This window comes from Bufo bufo, chromosome 3 (assembly GCF_905171765.1).
Source record: "Bufo bufo chromosome 3, aBufBuf1.1, whole genome shotgun sequence".
In the NCBI taxonomy this organism is placed as follows: Eukaryota; Metazoa; Chordata; class Amphibia; order Anura; family Bufonidae; genus Bufo; species Bufo bufo.
In genome coordinates, this window is record NC_053391.1 from 282,101,695 (window position 1) to 282,122,818 (window position 21,124).

Consider the following 21,124-nt stretch of genomic DNA (forward strand, 5'->3'; position numbering starts at 1 on the left):
CATACAAAGTCTCATATTCCACAAACTTGTGACAAAAAATAAAAACTTCCATGAACTCACTATGCCCATCAGCGAATACCTTGGGGTCTCTTCTTTCCAAAATGGGGTCACTTGTGGGGTAGTTATACTGCCCTGGCATTCTAGGGGCCCAAATGTGTGGTAAGTAGGTAAATGACCTGTGAAATCCGAAAGGTGCTCTTTGGAATGTGGGCCCCTTTGCCCACCTAGGCTGCAAAAAAGTGTCACACATCTGGTATCTCTGTATTCAGGAGAAGTTGAGGAATGTGTTTTGGGGTGTCTTTTTACATATACCCATGCTGGGTGAGATAAATATCTTGGTCAAATGCCAACTTTGTATAAAAAAATGGGAAAAGTTGTCTTTTGCCAAGATATTTCTCTCACCCAGCATGGGTATATGTAAAATGACACCCCAAAACACATTCCCCAACTTCTCCCGATTACGGAGATACCAGATGTGTGACACTTTTTTGCAGCCTAGGTGGGCAAAGGGGCCCATATTCAAAAGAGCACCTTTCGGATTTCACAGGTCATTTTTTACAGAATTTGATTTCAAACTCCTTACCACACATTTGGGCCCCTAGAATGCCAGGGCAGTATAACTACCCCACAAGTGACCCCATTTTGGAAAGAAGAGACCCCAAGGTATTCGCTGATGGGCATAGTGAGTTCATGGAACTTTTTATTTTTTGTCACAAGTTAGTGGAATATGAGACTTTGTATGAAAAAAAAAAAAAAAAAAAATAAGCATTTTCCACTAACTTGTGACAAAAAATAAAAAATTCTAGGAACTCGCCATGCCCCTCACGGAATACCTTGGGGTGTCTTCTTTCCAAAATGGGGTCACTTGTGGGGTAGTTATACTGCCCTGGCATTTTCCAGGGGCCCTAATGTGTGGTAAGTAGGTAAATGACCTGTGAAATCCTAAAGGTGCTCTTTGGAATATGGGCCCCTTTGCCCACCTAGGCTGCAAAAAAGTGTCACACATGTGGTATCGCCGTATTCAGGAGAAGTTGGGGAATGTGTTTTGGGGTGTCATTTTACATATACCCATGCTGGGTGAGAGAAATATCTTGGCAAAAGACAACTTTTCCCTCCTTTTAGGAGGGCATTTTTAGACATTTGGATACCAGACTTCTTCTCACGCTTTGGGGCCCCTAGAATGCCAGAGCAGTATAAATACCCCACATGTGACCCCATTTTGGAAAGAAGACACCCCAAGGTATTCAATGAGGGGCATGGCGAGTTCATAGAAATTTTTTTTTTTTGGCACAAGTTAGCGGAAATTGATATTTTTAATTTTTTTCTCACAAAGTCTCCCGTTCCGCTAACTTGGGACAAAAAATTCAATCTTTCATGGACTCAATATGCCCCTCACGGAATACCTGGGGGTGTCTTCTTTCCGAAATGGGGTCACATGTGGGGTATTTATACTGCCCTGGCATTCTAGGGGCCCTAAAGCGTGAGAAGAAGTCTGGAATATAAATGTCTAAAAAATTTTACGCATTTGGATTCCGTGAGGGGTATGGTGAGTTCATGTGAGATTATATTTTTTGACACAAGTTAGTGGAATATGAGACTTTGTAAGAAAAAAAAAAAAAAATTCTGCTAACTTGGGCCAAAAAAATATCTGAATGGAGCCTTACAGGGGGGTGATCAATGACAGGGGGGTGATCAATGACAGGGGGGTGATCAATGACAGGGGGGTGATCAATGACAGGGGGGTGATCAATGACAGAGGGGGTGATCAATGACAGGGGGGTGATCAATGACAGGGGGGTGATCAATGACAGGGGGGTTGATCAATGACAGGGGGGTGATCAATGACAGGGGGGTGATCAGGGAGTCTATATGGGGTGATAACCACAGTCATTGATCACGCCCCTGTAAGGCTTCATTCAGACGTCCGGATGCGTTTTGCGGATCCGATCCATCTATCAGTGCATCCGTAAAAATCATGCGGACATCTGAATGGAGCTTTACAGGGGGGTAATCAATGACAGGGGGGTGATCAGGGAGTCTATATGGGGTGATCACCACAGTCATTGATCATGCCCCTGTAAGGCTTCATTCAGACGTCCGGATGCGTTTTGCGGATCCGATCCATCTATCAGTGCATCCGTAAAAATCATGCGGACATCTGAATGGAGCTTTACAGGGGGGTGATCAATGACAGGGGGGTGATCAGGGAGTCTATATGGGGTGATCACCACAGTCATTGATCATGCCCCTGTAAGGCTTCATTCAGACGTCCGGATGCGTTTTGCGGATCGGATCCATCTATCAGTGCATCCGTAAAAATCATGCGGACATCTGAATGGAGCTTTACAGGGGGGTGATCAATGACAGGGGGGTGATCAGGGAGTCTATATGGGGTGATCACCACAGTCATTGATCATGCCCCTGTAAGGCTTCATTCAGACGTCCGGATGCGTTTTGCGGATCGGATCCATCTATCAGTGCATCCGTAAAAATCATGCGGACATCTGAATGGAGCTTTACAGGGGGGTGATCAATGACAGGGGGGTGATCAGGGAGTCTATATGGGGTGATCACCACAGTCATTGATCATGCCCCTGTAAGGCTTCATTCAGACGTCCGGATGCGTTTTGCGGATCGGATCCATCTATCAGTGCATCCGTAAAAATCATGCGGACATCTGAATGGAGCTTTACAGGGGGGTGATCAGGGAGTCTATATGGGGTGATCACCACAGTCATTGATCATGCCCCTGTAAGGCTTCATTCAGACGTCCGGATGCGTTTTGAGGATCGGATCCATCTATCAGTGCATCCGTAAAAATCATGCGGACGTCTGAATGGAGCTTTACAGGGGGTTGATCAATGACAGGGGTGTAATCAATGACAGGGGGGGTGATCAGGGAGTCTATATGGGGTGATAACCACAGTCATTGATCACGCCCCTGTAAGGCTTCATTCAGACGTCCGGATGCGTTTTGCGGATCTGATCCATCTATCAGTGGATCCGTAAAAATCATGCGGACATCTGAATGTAGCTTTACAGGGGGGTAATCAATGACAGGGGGGTGATCAATGACAGGGGGGTGATCAGGGAGTCTATATGGGGTGATCAGGGGTGATCAGGGGCTAATAAGGGGTTAATAAGTGACGGGGGGGGGGTGTAGTGTAGTGTAGTGGTGCTTGGTGGGACTTTACTGAGCTACCTGTGTCCTCTGGTGGTCGATCCAAACAAATGGGACCACCAGAGGACCAGGTAGCAGGTATATTAGACGCTGTTATCAAAACAGCGTCTAATATACCTGTTAGGGGTTAAAAAAAACACATCTCCAGCCTGCCAGCGAACGATCGCCGCTGGCAGGCTGGAGATCAACTCTCTTACCTTCCGTTCCTGTGAGCGCGCGCGCCTGTGTGCGCGCGTTCACAGGAAATCTCGCCCATCGCGAGATGACGCATATATGCGTGACTCTGCGCAGGGCTGCCACCTCCGGAACGCGATCCTGCGTTAGGCGGTCCGGAGGTGGTTAAAAGGGAGATGCATCAAATATACAGAAAGTTCGTATAAGTAAAGAAACGACATCGCAAGCATTTTCCAGGGCATTATCAATATATCTCACGTGTCCCAGAATTTCCAAAAGCGAGGCTTCTCCATGCGCCACCACACGAAGCTTGGCTGGATATAGCATTGAGTATGGAACTTGTAAATTCCGAAGGCGTCGCTTGACTGCCAAGAACTTGACTCTCTTCCGCTGGACCTCAGCAGAGAAATCCGGATATATCGCCACTTTACTGCCATTAATTAATAGCTCAGGGTGATCCCTCGCTTTCTTAAGAATCGCATCTCTGTCCCTGATGTGAAGTAGCTTCATTAACACTGGACGAGGTAGGGCCCCTGGTGGTGGCGCACGGAACGTCACTCTGTGCGCCCTTTCAATAGCAAATACCTTGGAGAGCCAGTCCTCAAAAAGGCCACCGGATCTGCATCCTCCGCTTTTTCAGGGACCCCCACTAGACGGAGGTTGTCCCTTCTTGATCGATTCTCCAAGTCGTCCGTTTTGGACATCAGCAGGGTCACGTTGTGAATAATCCTGCCCAGATGTCTTTTGACAGGAGGCAGTTGATCCTGTAAGGCACCCACTCTGACTTCCACCTCCGCCATTCTATCAGTAACTTTCCGCAAGTCCTGACGGAGAAGGGACACATTTTCCTGCAGGCTGCCCATATTAGTAGTGAGGAGAGCAAGCGAACTGCTGCATTGCTGTACAGCATTAAAGATATATTTTGGTGTAGGCTCAGCAGAGCCAATATCAGGCTGACCATGCTGGATACATAATGCGGTTACAGGGCCTGGGGCTGAACTGAAGCCATTTCTCCTGACTGTGCCCCTCCATGAACAGGCCCCTCTGCATGTGCTGATTGTGGTATGGAGTTCTCCCCAGGAATAACATTGGGTGCCGCAGGCCCATCTGAGGAAGGCACTGTAGATGTAGTTCGGGCATATTTACCCAGGTGGGCCGCAAGCTCCGCGGCCCGCAACACCGATGCGGCGCCATCTTGTTTAGCCGGCGTAGAGGGCCCGGCTTCCTTCAGCTCCCGCTCCTTCTTCCCCGAGCGGGTCATATTGGTATGTGCCGGCTCCAGGCACTCCCCGGCGTCACCCAGAGTTTTCCGATGCTGCAGAGCTAGCTGCAGAAGAAGGATTCCGCAGGATAATTTCTGGCGGGTCAGGAGCTCCCCGCTATCGCGTCTGCTCACATGTCCGACAAGGCCACGCCCCGATGGTAGAGTTTCAGCTGCAGCACGCACGGGTGAGTCGCTCGGCAGAACAGCACCACTTCACCACCAATGACTGGGCCTCCATGTGAGACCTGTGTTCCTTGTTGCACTGTTTTGAGTACTCCACCAACATGGCCAGTGCCGATAACTCCGTTCTCAGCGTTACTATCCCACTTCTATGCCTCCTTGAAAAATCGCTCCTGGCAATGATGGAAGAGGATGTGGCACAGGAGGAGGAGGAGGAAGAGGGATCATTTCGTAGGGTTTCCAGCCAGTCATTCCCAAGTGGCTCCGAGGGTGGGTTCCTGCACCCACAAACGCCAGGTACACAATTGTCCAGCCAGGGCACAGTTCTGAAGCATGACAAGGTGGAGGATGAGGAGGAGGAGATGGAGGAGGAGGAACCATGTTCACAGCAGGGTGGCACCCAGACCAGCTCGTGGCCATCACTGGTGCGTGGATAGGGGGATACAGAGGACACAGACGATACACCTCCCACAGAGGACAGTTTTCGTTGCCTCTGAACAGCCTGGCACACATGAGCGATTACATGCTGCAGTGTCTCTGCAACGACCGCCGAGTTGCCCACATTCTAACTTGTGCTGATTGCTGGGTGGCCACGCTGCTGGATCCCCGTTACAAGGACAACGTACCGTTCTTAATTCCGTCACTGGAGCGTGATCGTAAGATGTGCAAGTACAAGCGCACGCTGGTAGACTCGCTGCTGGTGGCATTGCCACCTGACAGCGGGGGCACAGTGGAAGCACAAGGCGAAGGCAGAGGACGAGGAAGAGGTCGCCAACCCAGCACCTCAGAAGGCAGGGTTAGCATTGCCGAAATGTGGAAAAGCTTTGTCAGCACGCCACAACAACCAGCACCACTAGCTGATATGGAACGTCTTAGTAGGAGGCAGCATTTCACCAACATGGTGGAGCAGTATGTGTGCACACGCCTACACGTACTGAATGACGGATCTGCCCCCTTCAACTTTTGGGTCTCCAAATTGGGCACATGGCCTGAGCTTGCCCTTTACGCCTTGGAGGTGCTCTCCTGCCCTGCAGCCAGTGTATTATCTGAACATGTGTTTAGCACGGCAGGGGGCGTAATCACAGACAAGCGCAGCCGCCTGTCTACAGCCAATGTGGACAAACTCACGTTCATTAAAATGAACCAGGCATGGATCCCTCAGGACTTGTCCATACCTTGTGCAGAATAGACATGTATACCGGCACTAAGCAGCCATTGTTATACTGCAGCGCAATTGCTTATGTTTGTATTTGGGATATTTCACACTCTTTTGGAGTGTACCTTAATTTTACAAAATTAAATTAAAACCAAAAACCTGTGTTGACTATCTCGTCCTCCACCGCCGCTTCCACCTACTCCGCTATGTCCACCGCCTCCTCAAAATCCTACTCCATATGGAGCTCCACCTCATAAATCAATTTTTTTGGACATGTTTTATTTTATATCATTTCACTACTTTGTCATTTACATTTTCTGGTGAAATTCACAAATTTTTGGGTGTATAGTACCACTGCTATACCTAGTAGGCTGGTTAAAAAAATAAAATAAATTGTCATTAACATTTTCTGGTGAAATTAACCAATTTGTGGGCGTATAGTACCACTGCTATACCTAGTAGGCCGGTTAACAAAAAAATATATATTTGTCAGTTGAAATTCAACAATTTTTGGGTGTCAAGTACCACTGCTATACCTAGAAGACAGGTTAAACAATAAAAAAAAATTGTCTGTTACATTTTATAGTGAAATTCACTAATTTTTGGCTGTGATGTACCACTGCTATACCTAGTAGGCCGGTTAACAAAAAAGAAAATTTGTCAGTTACATTTTCTGGTGAAATTTAGCAATTTTCTGGTGTGAAGTACCACTGCTATAACTAGTAGACCGGTAAAAAATAAAATAATAATTGGCAGTTACATTTTCTGGTGAAATTCAGCAATTTTTTGGTGTGATGTACCACTGCTATACCTATTAGACCGGTAAAAAAAAAACAAAAAACATTTGTCAGTTACATTTTAGGTTCAAATTCACCAATTTTGGGGTGTAATATACCCCTCCTCTACCTAGTTGACAGCTTAATAAATTTAAATAATTTTTATTTAACATTTTCGGGTGACAATAAACAATTGTTTTCTGTCATAGACCCCTGCTCTACCAAGTAGACAGGTTAATTCATTTCTGTAATTTTTCTGTTACATTCTTGGGTTGACATTATACAATTTTAGACGTGAATAAACCCCTGCTCTGCATAGGTGACAGGGAATAACATTTCTGAAATGCTTCTTTAATTGATGCGCGCCACCTCCTTTGATTCAATGCTTAAACTTAAACAAGTTGTACCACATTTAAGCTTCAATACTTTGTCCCACATTTCCGCTATACTCTTTTGGCCAACATTTGCGCCTCAATAGCTTTCCCCACAATTCCGCTTGACTCTTTTGGCCCACATTTGGGCTTCTGTACTGTATTTTGTCCCACATTTGCGCCTCAATAGCTATTCCCACATTACTTCTCGATCCCAATTTTTTTAAATAAATTTATCTCCCTTAAATTTTGTCTCTTTTTCTCATGCTCCCTCTCCGGCCTGGAACCCTGATTCCCCGCCACCCATAATCACCATGGTAGGCGCATAAAAGAACATCGAAAGTTGATAGAGCAGATATCAAATTGGATCGTGAACATCACGGGGACGTGCGACATGGTGGGGCAGTAAGTATGCACACGCCTACACGAACTAACTGACAGGGGTCAGCCCCTGCAACTTCTGGGTCTCCAAATTGGCACATGGCCTGAACTTGCCCTTTATTCCTTGGAGGTGCTGGCCTGCCCTGCAGCCGATGTATTGTCTGAACATGTGTTTAGCACGACTGGAGGGTTATATTTCCCAATGTTTTGGGGTGTACCCTAATTTAAAAAAATTAAACTAAATTTTAAAACAAAAAGCAGTGTAGGCTACCTCCTCCTCCACCACCACTTCCACCTACACCGCCACATCCACCGCCTCCTCAACCTCCTACTCCATATGGACCTGGTCCTCCTAGATCAAGATTATTATTTTTAATTTTTACGTATTTTATGTTATTTTAAGTCATTTCCCTATCCACATTTGTTTGCAGAGCACTTGCCATGCTCGTAACCACATTTTGACGACATTTGCAGCCCTCTAGCCCTTTCCATTACATTTTTATAGACATTTTAGTGCTCAAAAGTTCGGGTCCCCATTGACTTCAATGGGGTTAGGATTCGGGGTCAAGTTCGGGTCCCGAACATCCAGGTGTCCGCTCAACTCTATTACCAACACAAACTCAAAAAGCCTATGCAGTTAGTTGGATTAATTCATGCCCCAGATATCAGTTCTTCAGGCCATCTCTTGTCTTTATCTCTTTATATCTATGGCAGTCCCATTGTATTTATATCTGTATATCTGTAGCAGTCCCAACGTATTATCGTAGACTCACATTCAGATTAGTGTAGTTAGCACAGTTGAACAGTCTCAGGCTTATCCACAGATGGTGGAAAAATGGCAGATCTTACAATTGTATAACAAGCAATCAGTTAGTTGGATTAATTCATGCCCCAGATGTCAGTTCTTCAGGCCATCTCATCTTTGTCTCTATATATCTATGGCAGTCCAATTATATTTATGTCTGTATATTTGTAGCAGTCCCAACATTTTGTTGTAGACACTCATTTAGATTAGTATAGTTAGCACAGTTGAGCAGTCTCAGGTTTATGCACAGATGGTAGACAATAGCAGATCTTACAATTGTACAACAAGCAGTCAGACTTCCAGGGTTGCAGGGTCCAGCACCAAACATGTGGGGGGAGAAGGGGGAGTTCAGGGGGACAGTTCTGCTTCTTGAACTGGGGAAACCAGGCTAGTACAATGACACAGTCTGGGGGCAAAAAGGTGGCAGAAATAAGCCTTATCAGCCTCATTTATTTGCAAACATTTTGCCACTTCTCCATTCCCTTTCCCCCCCCCCCCTTTTTTTTTGCCCCCTCAGTGCTTTCTTTTCATCATCAGCAGCAGCCCTCCCCTTTCCCTGCCGTGGTCCAGTCTTTTGCTTCTGGGTTTACACTATCCTGGGGGAGGTACCACCCGATACCCGTAATATAACTTTAGGACCGGTTAACGTGGCCGTCCCAAACCCCCTCAGTGAGCACCCACACTTAAACCCTCTTGCCTCACCTCGATACTGTGACGACCTTTAACAGCCAAGGCTCCAGTCAGGCTCCCGTCAAGCCTGGAATCCATGTGTCTCACCTCAGCGCTGGTTCCTGGCAGGAGGGAGGAGGCGGGGAGGACAGGTACTCCCACCACCAAAGCGATCCGCTTCCTATCTCCTTGAGTACGACGGCACATGATCAATTGGAGTCCGAGAATCAACTGGGCAGCGTCTCACACCCACGGCATCAAGGCGGCAGTACGGCAGAGCGGCAGGGCACGGCTGAATCAGCGTCTAGTTCATCTCAGTGCAGGCTGGGGATGAGCGGCCAGAGAGAAGGTGCGCACGTCACCTGCGTACGTCCGCACGCATGCTCCTCCGGGACCAACGAAATACATGTTACTGCACACTCACCACTGAGTGATGGAGTTGAATCTGAACAGTGCGCTCTATGATTAGGTTGCCGTTGCTCCTGAGGAAATACCGCGCAATAGCGGCAGAGAAACGAGTTGAGCAATACAGAGCGCCTTGTTATGTTTAGTAGAAATTGATACAAACCTACTGTATGTTGAGCCACTTACTCAGTGGGCTAGGGGGTCCATTCAAACAATACAATTAGTGGCTGTACCTTCACTCCAATCTATATTGAGGTTACTAATTGTATTAGGACAGACCAAGTTATAGTGGCCTGGATTTCAACCACCCCACTTTATGTGCGGGCTTCTATCAGCCCCTATATCTTTTCACTGAGATATTTGTGGGGGTGTGAGTTTTGCAAAGCTGATATATATATATATATATATATATATATATATACACTGCTCAAAAAAATAAAGGGAACACTTAAACAACACAATGTAACTCCAAGTCAATCACACTTCTGTGAAATCAAACTGTCCACTTAGGAAGCAACACTGAGTGACAATCAATTTCACATGCTGTTGTGCAAATGGGATAGACAACAGGTGGAAATTATAGGCAATTAGCAAGACACCCCCAATAAAGGAGTGGTTCTGCAGGTGGTGACCACAGACCACTTCTCAGTTCCTATGCTTCCTGGCTGATGTTTTGGTCACTTTTGAATGCTGGCGGTGCTTTCACTCTAGTGGTAGCATGAGACGGAGTCTACAACCCACACAAGTGGCTCAGGTAGTGCAGCTTATCCAGGATGGCACATCAATGTGAGCTGTGGCAAGAAGGTTTGCTGTGTCTGTCAGCGTAGTGTCCAGAGCATGGAGGCGGTACCAGGAGACAGGCCAGTACATCAGGAGATGTGAAGGAGGCCATAGGAGGGCAACAACCCAGCAGCAGGACCGCTACCTCCGCCTTTGTGCAAGGAGGAACAGGAGGAGCACTGCCAGAGCCCTGCAAAATGACCTCCAGTAGGCCACAAATGTGCATGTGTCTGCTCAAACGGTCAGAAACAGACTCCATGAGGGTGATATGAGGGCCCGACGTCCACAGGTGGGGGTTGTGCTTACAGCCCAACAGCGTGCAGGACGTTTGGCATTTGCCAGAGAACATCAAGATTGGCAAATTCGCCACTGGCGCCCTGTGCTCTTCACAGATGAAAGTAGGTTCACACTGAGCACATGTGACAGACGTGACAGAGTCTGGAGACGCCGTGGAGAACGTTTTGCTGCCTGCAACATCCTCCAGCATGACCGGTTTGGCATTGGGTCAGTAATGGTGTGGGGTGGCATTTCTTTGGAGGGCCGCACAGCCCTCCATGTGCTCGCCAGAGGTAGCCTGACTGCCATTAGGTACCGAGATGAGATCCTCAGACCCCTTGTGAGACCATATGCTGGTGCGGTTGGCCCTGGGTTCCTCCTAATGCAAGACAATGCTAGACCTCATGTGGCTGGAGTGTGTCAGCAGTTCCTGCAAGACGAAGGCATTGATGCTATGGACTGGCCCGCCCGTTCCCCAGACCTGAATCCAATTGAGAACATCTGGGACATCATGTCTCGCTCTATCCACCAACGTCACGTTGCACCACAGACTGTCCAGGAGTTGGCAGATGTTTTAGTCCAGGTCTGGGAGGAGATCCCTCAGGAGACCGTCCGCCACCTCATCAGGAGCATGCACAGGCGTTGTAGGGAGGTCATACAGGCACGTGGAGGCCACACACACTACTGAGCCTCATTTTGACTTGTTTTAAGGACATTACATCAAAGTTGGATCAGCCTGTAGTGTGTTTTTCCACTTTAATTTTGAGTGTGACTCCAAATCCAGACCTCCATGGGTTGAAAAATTTGATTTGCATTTTTTTATTTTTGTGTGATTTTGTTGTCAGCACATTCAACTATGTAAAGAACAAAGTATTTCAGAAGAATATTTAATTAATTCAGATCTAGGATGTGTTATTTTTGTGTTCCCTTTATTTTTTTGAGCAGTGTATATATGAGATTCCAGACTCGCACCACCAGCCTGATTTTTGAATTTGGTGGAGAACCAATTTTTATTCAGTTTTCAATAAAATGTTTTTAAACGTACTTTATTCAGGCAGTTAATAGTGTTATACACCTTAGTACGCCAAATAGTTATCAATCCAACAGTTAATGTAAAAGTAGCCTAATTCTGCCTGTAGTGCTAATGATAATAGTAACTCTACAGACCAGGAAATAATAACTTATTATTAGACTGTCCAGTTTGAAAATTGCTGGATAAAATACATTTTTAAAGAGTCACTGCACTTGGTGTAACTAGCAAATTTCTAAATCATTTCATTAAAAAAATATGGCTACATGCGCCTGAAATGCAGCCACTAGGGCAGGGATGTCAAACTCATGGCCCTCCAACTGTTGCAAAACTACAACTGCCGGCATGCACTGGTAGCTGTAAGCTGTCTGAACATATTGGAAGTTGTAGTTTTGCAACAGCTGGAGGGCCATGAGTTTGAGATATGTGCACTAGGGCCCCACTTCCACCTAATTTGCAGTCCACTGCCTGTCATAAAGCAAAATGTGTCCCTAGTAACAGAGACAAAGAAGATGGCTCATGTGAAATGAGGGCATGTCAGAGCTAGCTGAGATCCTGAGTAGAGATGGCCTTGCGGTTTGCCCGTCGGTCGTTTCGCGGTGAACTTTGCGAAGATATGGCGATGTCCGCCAGCGCCATATTCTTTTACATTGTGAAGAACTTTGACCCATGACACATCCATCAGGTGGTACAGGGCAGCCAATTGAGACGTTTCAGCACATAAACATACCCCCTACCTTATAAAAAAATCTGATCTGGCTGCCTTTTTATATTCAGTCTTTTATATTCAGTGCATTTGTTTGCGGTTCTGCTGCGTTACCGCAGCTACACAGAGTGACAAACGCTATTGGAACAAATCATTTCTACTGGTGTGACATACCAGTTGCTCCCCAAAAAAACTGATTAAGGCAGGGGTGTGATATACCTTCTTCCACAAATACTGCTCATCTGTAGGGACTTTGTCACAGGGTCATTTTGAAAATGACAGGCAGCGAAAGAGGCAGGCCATTCCGCAGGGGTGGTAGGGGTCGTGCAGGTGCGCCAGGCTGGAGACTAAGTGGGAAGTTGCAGAAGGTGCGTGCTTGCGATTACATCAAAGGTCGCACCAAACTTGGTTGAGTGTCTCACTCAGCCTTCCGCTTCTGCACCCTCCTCATCCTCTCTATCTGCACCCTCTTCACTCTCTGCTGTGTGCACCCCCAAAGACACCTCCAACACCACCACCATATCCCCTCCGCTCGAGTCAGAGGAATTATTTTCCCATCCATTCCAAGACATTACAGATGCGCAGCCATTCTTGGCATCAGATCAGGAAGAGGAGGTATCAACGGTCGCCACTCAGCAGTCTGATGACAGTACCCAGATCAGCTCAAGGAGGGTGGTCCCCACAGTTGCTGCCTACTCCGAGATCTCTAATGTTAGTGGTGGTGAAGGTGATGATGATGACATATCGATGGACATCACGTGGGTTCCCACAAGAGAGGAAGAGGAGGAGAGTTCAGAGGGAGAGAATGTGCAGCAGATAGGGAGGAGAAGGAGGAGAAGCAGGCAGAACTTACAGTGCACAGGAGGCAAAAAGCAGACTGCTAATGTGTCTGGAACGAGCTATCCACCATGCACAGTCACATCTGGCGCTCCCAGGACGCCGGCACATGGCTCCGCAGTGTGGGCTTTTTTTTAACGTGTCCGTTGCTGACAATAATGTTGCCATCTCCAGCCTGTGCTGTCAACGCATAAGTCGCGGTAAGCCCAACACTCACCTAGGGACGACTGCCTTAAGAAGACACCTGGCCTCCCATTACCGAGCCCAATGGGAGCAACACCGTCGGAACCCACAAAGCCACACTCCCGGCGCTCCAAGTCCTGCCTCTTCTCCTTTTACCTCCAATTTGTCCTCCACTCCACCTTCCACAGTGCCATCGTCGCGTTCATCTGGAACAAGGCGGGCTTCCGTGGCACAAATGTTCGAGCTTAAAAAGATGATGACGCCGGATAACCCTCTTGCCCAACGGCTGACCGCTGGCTTGTCGGAACTGCTAGCCTGCCAACTACTTCCAAATAAACTGGTGGACTCAGTGGCCTTTAGAAAATTTGTGGCCATTGGCACACCGCAATGGAAGGTCCCCGAAAGGAAATATTTCTCCCACAAGGGAATCCCGGAGCTATATGGCCACGTTCAGCGGAAAGTGAATTTAACTCTGGCACACAGTGTCGGTGCCAAGATACATATGACCACATACACGGGCAGGGAAGGTACATAACTTTTACTGCCCACTGGGTTAACCTTCTGACGGAATTCAAGCATGCAACCCGTGGCACCTGTGTGGATTTGGTGTTACCGCCACGGATTGCATGCAGGCCTGCCTCTTCTTCTCCTCCTTCTACTCCATCTCCGTCTCCCCCTCGGCTGACTCCTCCTTTTCCACTGCTACGGCCTCTTCCGCTGCGCCCCCCAAGCTCCCCAGAACCTATTCGACGTGCCAGGTGAGACGTTGCCATGCTGTGCTGCGACTGATGTGCCTGGAAGCCAAGAGCCACACCGGTCCTGCACTCCTTTCAGCTTTGCAGTCACAGGCCGATCAGTGGCTAACCCCGCTCAATTTGACAGTTGGTAAAGTGGTGTGCGACAACAGTGCCAATCTGCTGAGCGCGCGGAAACAGGGAAAAATGACACACGTGCATGGCTCACGTCCTGAACTTAGTCGTGCAGCGACTCATTGCCAAATACCCCGGGGTACAGGACATTTTGCAGCAGGCCAGGAAAATCTGTGGTGACGTCACTGCACTCATAACATGGTCCGTCACATGATCCATCACCATGGTGATGGTTCATGTGATGGACCATGTGATGAGCGCAGTGATGTCATCAAAGGTCCTTTTCCTTCTGTACAGCAAAGATGAAGACAGAAGAGAAGCCGGCTCCGCAAACAAGTGGATTAATGTGAGTTAGAAATTTTATTTTTAACCCCTCCAGCCCTATTGTACTAGGCATTCTGTATTAAGAACCATGTTATAATATAAAATAATACAATCTACACAACACCGAACCCAAACCCGAATTTCTGTGAAGAAGTTCAGGTTTGGGTACCAAACCTGCTGATTTTTCTTACGCGCGTGCAAAACGCATTAAAATGTTTTGCACTCGCACGGAAAAATTGCGCATTTTCCCATGACGCACCCACATCTTATCCGGCCCAAAACCATGACGCCCTTGTGAAAGAGGCCTAAGTGTGATTTCCCCCTTCTTATCTGTTCTGTGAGCTCCAGAGCTGAAAAAAAGTGGGAAGTAAGGGAAAGGATGTCACAGCAGTACAGTGATGGTAGATGTTACAGGGGATATGCCCCCTGCTTCTGAGTGAAATGCAACTAGCTGTGCAGCTGAAACATGGAATAATCTTAGAGAATCCCAAAAAAGACATGCTCCTTCACAGTTATAGCTGTGCAAAAAGTACAATTTTTTTTAAACTCAGGTATGCTTTAAATATATATACTGTATATATAGTAGCATGGGAAAATAAAATTAAAAAATCACAAAAAATCTAAGTTCTATGTTTAACATAAAAATGTGGTTTAAACAATAGGTCATTTTTTGATGACACATTCCCTTTAAGATATCATAACAGTACAAATAGTTTTTTTAATGATTACTGATCCTTTTCTAATAGGATAATGATGGACTACTCCAACGATGGCAGAACAAGAACATGGAGAATGTTATAGAGTTACATAACAAGAGCCCAGTGTGGAATGATGAAACACAGTCTTATGTTCTGAACTTTCGTGGACGTGTGACACACCCTTCTATCAAGAACTTTCAAATTGTCCACTCAGATGATGGTAAGTCAAAAAACAGAGCTTTAGAGTCATTTCACAAGAGCAAGTTTTCCGCGTGGGTACAATGCGTGATGTGAAATACTGAATACTGACCCATTCATTTCAATGGTTCTGTGTACATGAGCTTTTTTTTCTCGTATCAGTTCTGCTTTTTGTGAAAAAAGCAACGTGTTCTATATTCTGCATTTTTCACGCAGCCCTGGCCCTGCAGAAGTGAATGGGGCTTCAGTGAAAAACGCATTGCATCCGCAAGCAAGTGCAGATGCGATACGTTTTTCACTGATGGTTGCTAAGAGATGTTGTTTGTAAACCTTCAGTTTTCATCACGCGCGTGAAAAACACATAAAAACGCATTGCACCAGTGAGGAAAAAGCTGAACAACTGAACACAATCGCAGACAAAACTGACTGAACTCGCTTGCAAAATGGTGCAACTTTCACTGAACGCACCCTGAACGCATCCGGACCTAATCCATCACGCTCATGTGAAAAAGGCCTTATACAATATATATTAGGGATAGGAAGGCAAGAAATTCCATCAAATGTGAATGGTTTATTGTGTAACTGAATAAAGGTAAGGTAGATTGTATGAGTCAATTATTAGAGATAAAATGTACCGGCAATTATTGCCTTTTAAAACACTACTACAAAAAGACATATGTAACAAATTTAACAATATTCCAAAATAAATAAATAAAATGAGATATTAATACTGAAGATGGATTCTATTATACATGCATTCCCTCTTAGGGCTCATGCACACCAACGTGTGCGACCCATGCCCGTATTGTGGCTGGTAAACAGTGGGTCTGCAATATATGGGCACCTTCCGTGTGTGCTCTGTATCACGGATGCGGACCCACTCACTTTAATGAATCACAGATGCAGACCCATTCACTTCTGTGGGATTTCGGTCTGTGCTTCCGCATCCAAAAAATAGAACATGTTATATTTTTTTGCGGTGCGGGCTGAATCTTGCGGATTGTGGACCCACTCAAGTGAATGGGTCTGTATATGCCATTGGTTGATTGGTTGATATAGGCAACTAAGCCAGTTCTACTTTAGACTAGTTTGATAAATCTCTCCCAGAGTTTTTATACAGTACAACCAATGCACTGTAATCTTCCAAAATAGTTGATACTTGAAATTGCTAAGAACACTGTTGAATAGCGGTGCACATCGTTTGTGGATGTGGACCCATTCACTTGAATGGGTCCCCAATCCGCAAGATATGGTCCACACTGCCCAAAAAATAGAACATGTTCTTTTATTTTTTGCACTGCAGATGCACGGACCAAAGTCCCATGGAAGCGTTTTGTAGTGCTTCCGATATGTGTTTCCGCTCTGCACTGTTCCGTACCTTGAGGATTTCAAACCCATTCAAGTCAATCGGTCCGCATCCATGATACGGAGTGCACACAGCCAGTGCCCTTATAGATGGGCAAAGGGCACACACGTATGCATGAGCCCTAAAAAGAATGCCTCACACATAAAATTTTAGTCATTAAATTTAGTCATTAATTAGATGTTTGTAGAATGTCACTGTGCACATAGCACTGCATTTGGTGGCTGAACAGTTGCATTTGTAGTTTTTCTAAACAAGTTGTTCTATCATTAACCCCTTACGGATCTTGCCATTTTTCACCTTAAGGACCAGGCTGTTTTTTGGAAATTTGACATGCATCACTTTATGTGGTAATAACTTTGGAATGCTTTTACTTATCCAAACCATTGTGAGATTGTTCTCGCAATACATTGTACTTCATGATTGGAAGTGGAAAATGGAAAATTTTAGTTGATATAATTCACTTTATTTATTAAATTCCAAATTTACTGAAAATTTTGAAAAATTCTCAATTTTCTAAATTTGAATTTATCTGCTTTTAAGGCCACAAACAACAAGCCGTTTGTGCACCGCATCACAGATGTGGACCCATTCACTTGAATGAGTCCACAATCCGGAAGGCGCGGTGCGGAACGGAGGCACAGAACCCCACGGAAGCACTACAGAGAGACTTTGAGGTGAAATATAAAAAAAGACGTCCCCCCAGAAGTGACTCTGTTTTTAAAGACCACACCCCTCAGGTGTTTTGCAAAAATTAATTCACAGCAGATGTTGCAAAGTGAAAATTGCATGTAGCCCTTATCTTTTGCCATCAAGTTATTGAAAACAGATTTTATAAACTTTGTTAGCCATTTAGGTGTTTCACAAGAATTAAAAAGAAAATGGAGGTGAAATTTTTAATTTTTTAACAGATTTTTCAGATTTATCCATTTTTTTCTATAATATAGCAAGGGTTAATAGCCCAAAAAAACTCAATATTTATTATCCTGATACTGCAGTTTACAGAAACACCCCATATGTTGTCAAAAACTGCTGTATGGACAGATGGCAGATTTTGCTGTAATAGTTTTTGGGTGATATGATGCACTTGAAGGCACCCTAAGCTACCCCTACAGTTGAAGCCCCCAAAATGTGACCCCATTTTGGAATTTTTTAAGGGATACAGTGAGCATTTTAGCCCAATATGCTTTTCATAGGATTTAGAAAGACTTGGCTGTGAAAATGAAAAATTACATATATTGCAAGAAAATGTAGCTTTAGGCTCAAATTTTTCATTTCATTTTCAAGGGGTTAATGGGATGTAATGCACCCCATAATTTGTTACCAATGTTTTATTAAATAAGACAATATCCTATTTGTGGTCGTAAAAATGCACCCCACAATTTATCAATTTTCTCCTGAATACAGAAACACCTCATATGTGGCTGTAAATTGCTGTATGGGCCTACAGCAGGGATCAGAAGGCAGCAAGAGCACCATATGGCTTTTGGAGGGTAGATTTCACTGGAATCATTTTCAGGTGCCATGTCGCATTTGCAGACACCCTGAGGTAACCCTACTGTAGAAGTCCCAAAGAAGTGACCCCATTTTGAAACGACACCCCCCATGGAATATTTCAACGGTTGCAGTGAGCATCTGGCCAAACAGGGGTTTTATAGAATTTGGAAACACTTGGCCGTGAAAATGAAAAGTGAAAATTTCTATTTTTACACACATATACCATTTCAGTACCCAATATGTTGTGTCCACTGTCTCCCAGTCTGAAAAGTAAGCCTTCTTATAATTATCCTGGGCTTCCTGTTTAGAGAAACATTACATGTAGCCTTAATCTTTTGCCTGCATATACCATACGGCTCAGGAGTAAAAGAGCACATGCGGAATAAAGGTGCATTCTGGTGATTTACGCATCTTGTGCTGACAACTGTAAAGGCTCTGGAGTAAAATAATAAATGGAACTCCCAAGAAGTGACTCTTCTATAATGTATGTATTGAGGAGTGAAGTGAACATTTTGAACACACAGATGTTTTGTAAGAATTAATGAGCAGGGGACTGTGCAAAATGAAAATTGCAAGTTTTCCACAGATATTGCATTTCAGTGCCCATTATATTGTGTCCAGTGTGTGCCATCTGAGGTAGAAAACACTCTTTAAAAAGCACAGGGGGAGCAGCATGTGTGCGGGCGTGCACAGGTAACGCGCGCACCTTCCTCCCGGATGACCAGCCTCCAGCCCATGTGAGACTTCTTCCCGGCCGCCGCCTTTCTGCCTGGCTTCTTTACTGCCCCTTCTCTAATCACCCGATTTGCCGCCCGGTCTCTCCGCTCCGCTGTGTGTGGGTTGCTGTTCGGTTGGTTCTCGATGTGGAGGGAGAGAGGGAGCTGAGACGGGTTGAGTACAGACACAGACAGTGGCTCAAGCGGGAGAGAGGAGTCGCGGACGCGAGGGGAGGAGGAGAACCGATGCGCATGGTGAGCCTCACCGCTCCCGCCCCCCTTTGGATGAGAACTGTACCTGAGGTGAGATGTAAAGCCCCCGCTGCTGGACCAGAATTGCGGTGATCAGACTGGCTGATAAAAGAAGGTGAGGCAAACGGTTTAAGCGGGTGAGAGCTGGGGAGATCTGGGCTGCCTAAACCGATCCTAAAAAGTCCATCTCTGGGGTTTTGGTTGGCGTCCCCCCCCCCTTATCCCCGATAGTCTGTAACCCTGACTGCCCACATCTTGAAGATAAGCGTCGACAGAGGTATTGGAAGGGGCTAGGCGGCGGTACGGAAGGAACTATTGCCTGGCACCTCTGGCTATAAAGTTGGATAAAAAAAAGGCACTGATTCCGAGTGTGGAAATAGAAGTAGCAGGCCTCATATCATTAAGGCCAGACGGGAAGCCATTCATGTAAACTTAATACCAAGATGCTATCCGAAGAATCTGATCTGGTGTGTATGAATCATCTGTCAATGCGGGGAATGGATGAAAGTTGTACTGCAGAAGTTGTGCTATATGAATATAAAACCTTGTGGGAGCCCCCTCTCCCCCGGCCCTCCGAGGCTATACTGCTATATCGGAACCTAAAGAATATTGAGGATTGTAAAATTCTGGACCTCTCCCCTTTTGTCTCCTCTCCCTTTTTATTTCCTTTTATATGTTATGTGGTAGCAATTTCTTTTCTCCCCTTGAATATTATTAATAACATCTGGGACTAACTTGCACCTTTGATTCGCATTATTCACAGTGCAGTACGGGCCTATGGATTGGTTGATACCCAGGCAGAGGGGGAGAAGTGGAGTTGTACTTGAAGGAACTTTTCTATAAATTACTAATAGCTAATAACATCTGGGACTAAATTTGAACTTTTATAACAGCAATGTTTCACCAACCTGGATTGAAGTCCGGTGGTCTTGATATCATTTATGCTGTTTTTTGGGTGGACGAACAGTATCTGGAAGAAACCCTGTTATGCAACATTAACAACTAACAAGGTGTTTTGAATGAACTACTGCATATTAGCAACTCATAAATAGACAAGGATTGCATACACTATTTTATTAAGGTGATGATTGTAAACAGTAGATGAAATACTGATAGTTAATAGGCGGTAGCTGGAAAGGGGGAACAATAAGGAAAAAGGAAAGGAGAGGACAGGAAAGAGAGGAAAGAAAAGGGGAAGGGAAGGGAAAAAGGAGAAAAAAGGGGGGGGGAAGGGCTTCGAAATGGCTAGGCAGGGGGCAGGAAAAAGGGGGAAAACCCAACCAGAATTAAATACCTCGATCTCCCCGATGTTTAAGCGGGCAGAAACAAACTGAAACAACAAGTGTTGACAAATATGGGTGGACAGATTAGCCCCCCTAGGAGGAAGAAAGAAGATATTTTTCCAAATTCAGGAGGTGGAGTCCCTTAGGCCGATAGAAAACGCCAATACGAGACTGATATTGAACTCCAGTCTGGGGAGAGCGGTAAGAAACAGCTAAAAGAGGCCGAAAAAACTGTCCCCACTCAGGAGGAACAGGCGCCTAGTTTGCAGGATGTATTCCAAGAAATAAAAAAATGTAACCTGGCAATACAGGACCTCTCTCTCCAGACTGGATATATTAAGGAGACGGTGGGATTCCTCAGGACAGATTTACAAAAATAAAAAGCAAGGTTATCGGAACTGGAGAAGAGAACATCCGATTCTGAGGACCTACTGCAGACAATAGTCAAAGAAAAAAATGTGCTAAAAGAGGAAAATATAGTACTTAAAAATAAAATACTGGACCTTGAAAATAGGTCTAGGAGGCTTAATCTGAGATGTCTGGGGTTCCCGGAGGGAGTAGAGAGACGAGACCCGTGTGGCTTTATACAAGCTTGGTTAAGGAAACAACTGGGTCAGGATATTTCAGACTAAGAATTATATAGAGCGAGATCATAGATTGTGGGCAAGGCTCCCTCCCCCTGGTACAAGACCACGACCAATAATAATTGATTTTCTATCGGCTAGAGATAAGGAGGAGGTATTGCGCAGG

At 45.6% G+C, this 21,124-nt stretch overlaps 1 protein-coding gene across 1 annotated transcript in view; it reads left to right on the forward strand.

Annotated features, from left to right (window-relative positions):
• Window positions 1-21,124, forward strand: part of TULP1 (TUB like protein 1) — a 667,605-nt gene that overhangs the window by 396,082 nt on the left and 250,399 nt on the right. Inside the window, exon 9 of the mRNA XM_040422218.1 lies at window positions 15,114-15,285. Within this exon, the coding sequence (XP_040278152.1) occupies window positions 15,114-15,285 (172 nt within the window). The remainder of the gene's footprint in view (window positions 1-15,113; window positions 15,286-21,124) is intronic.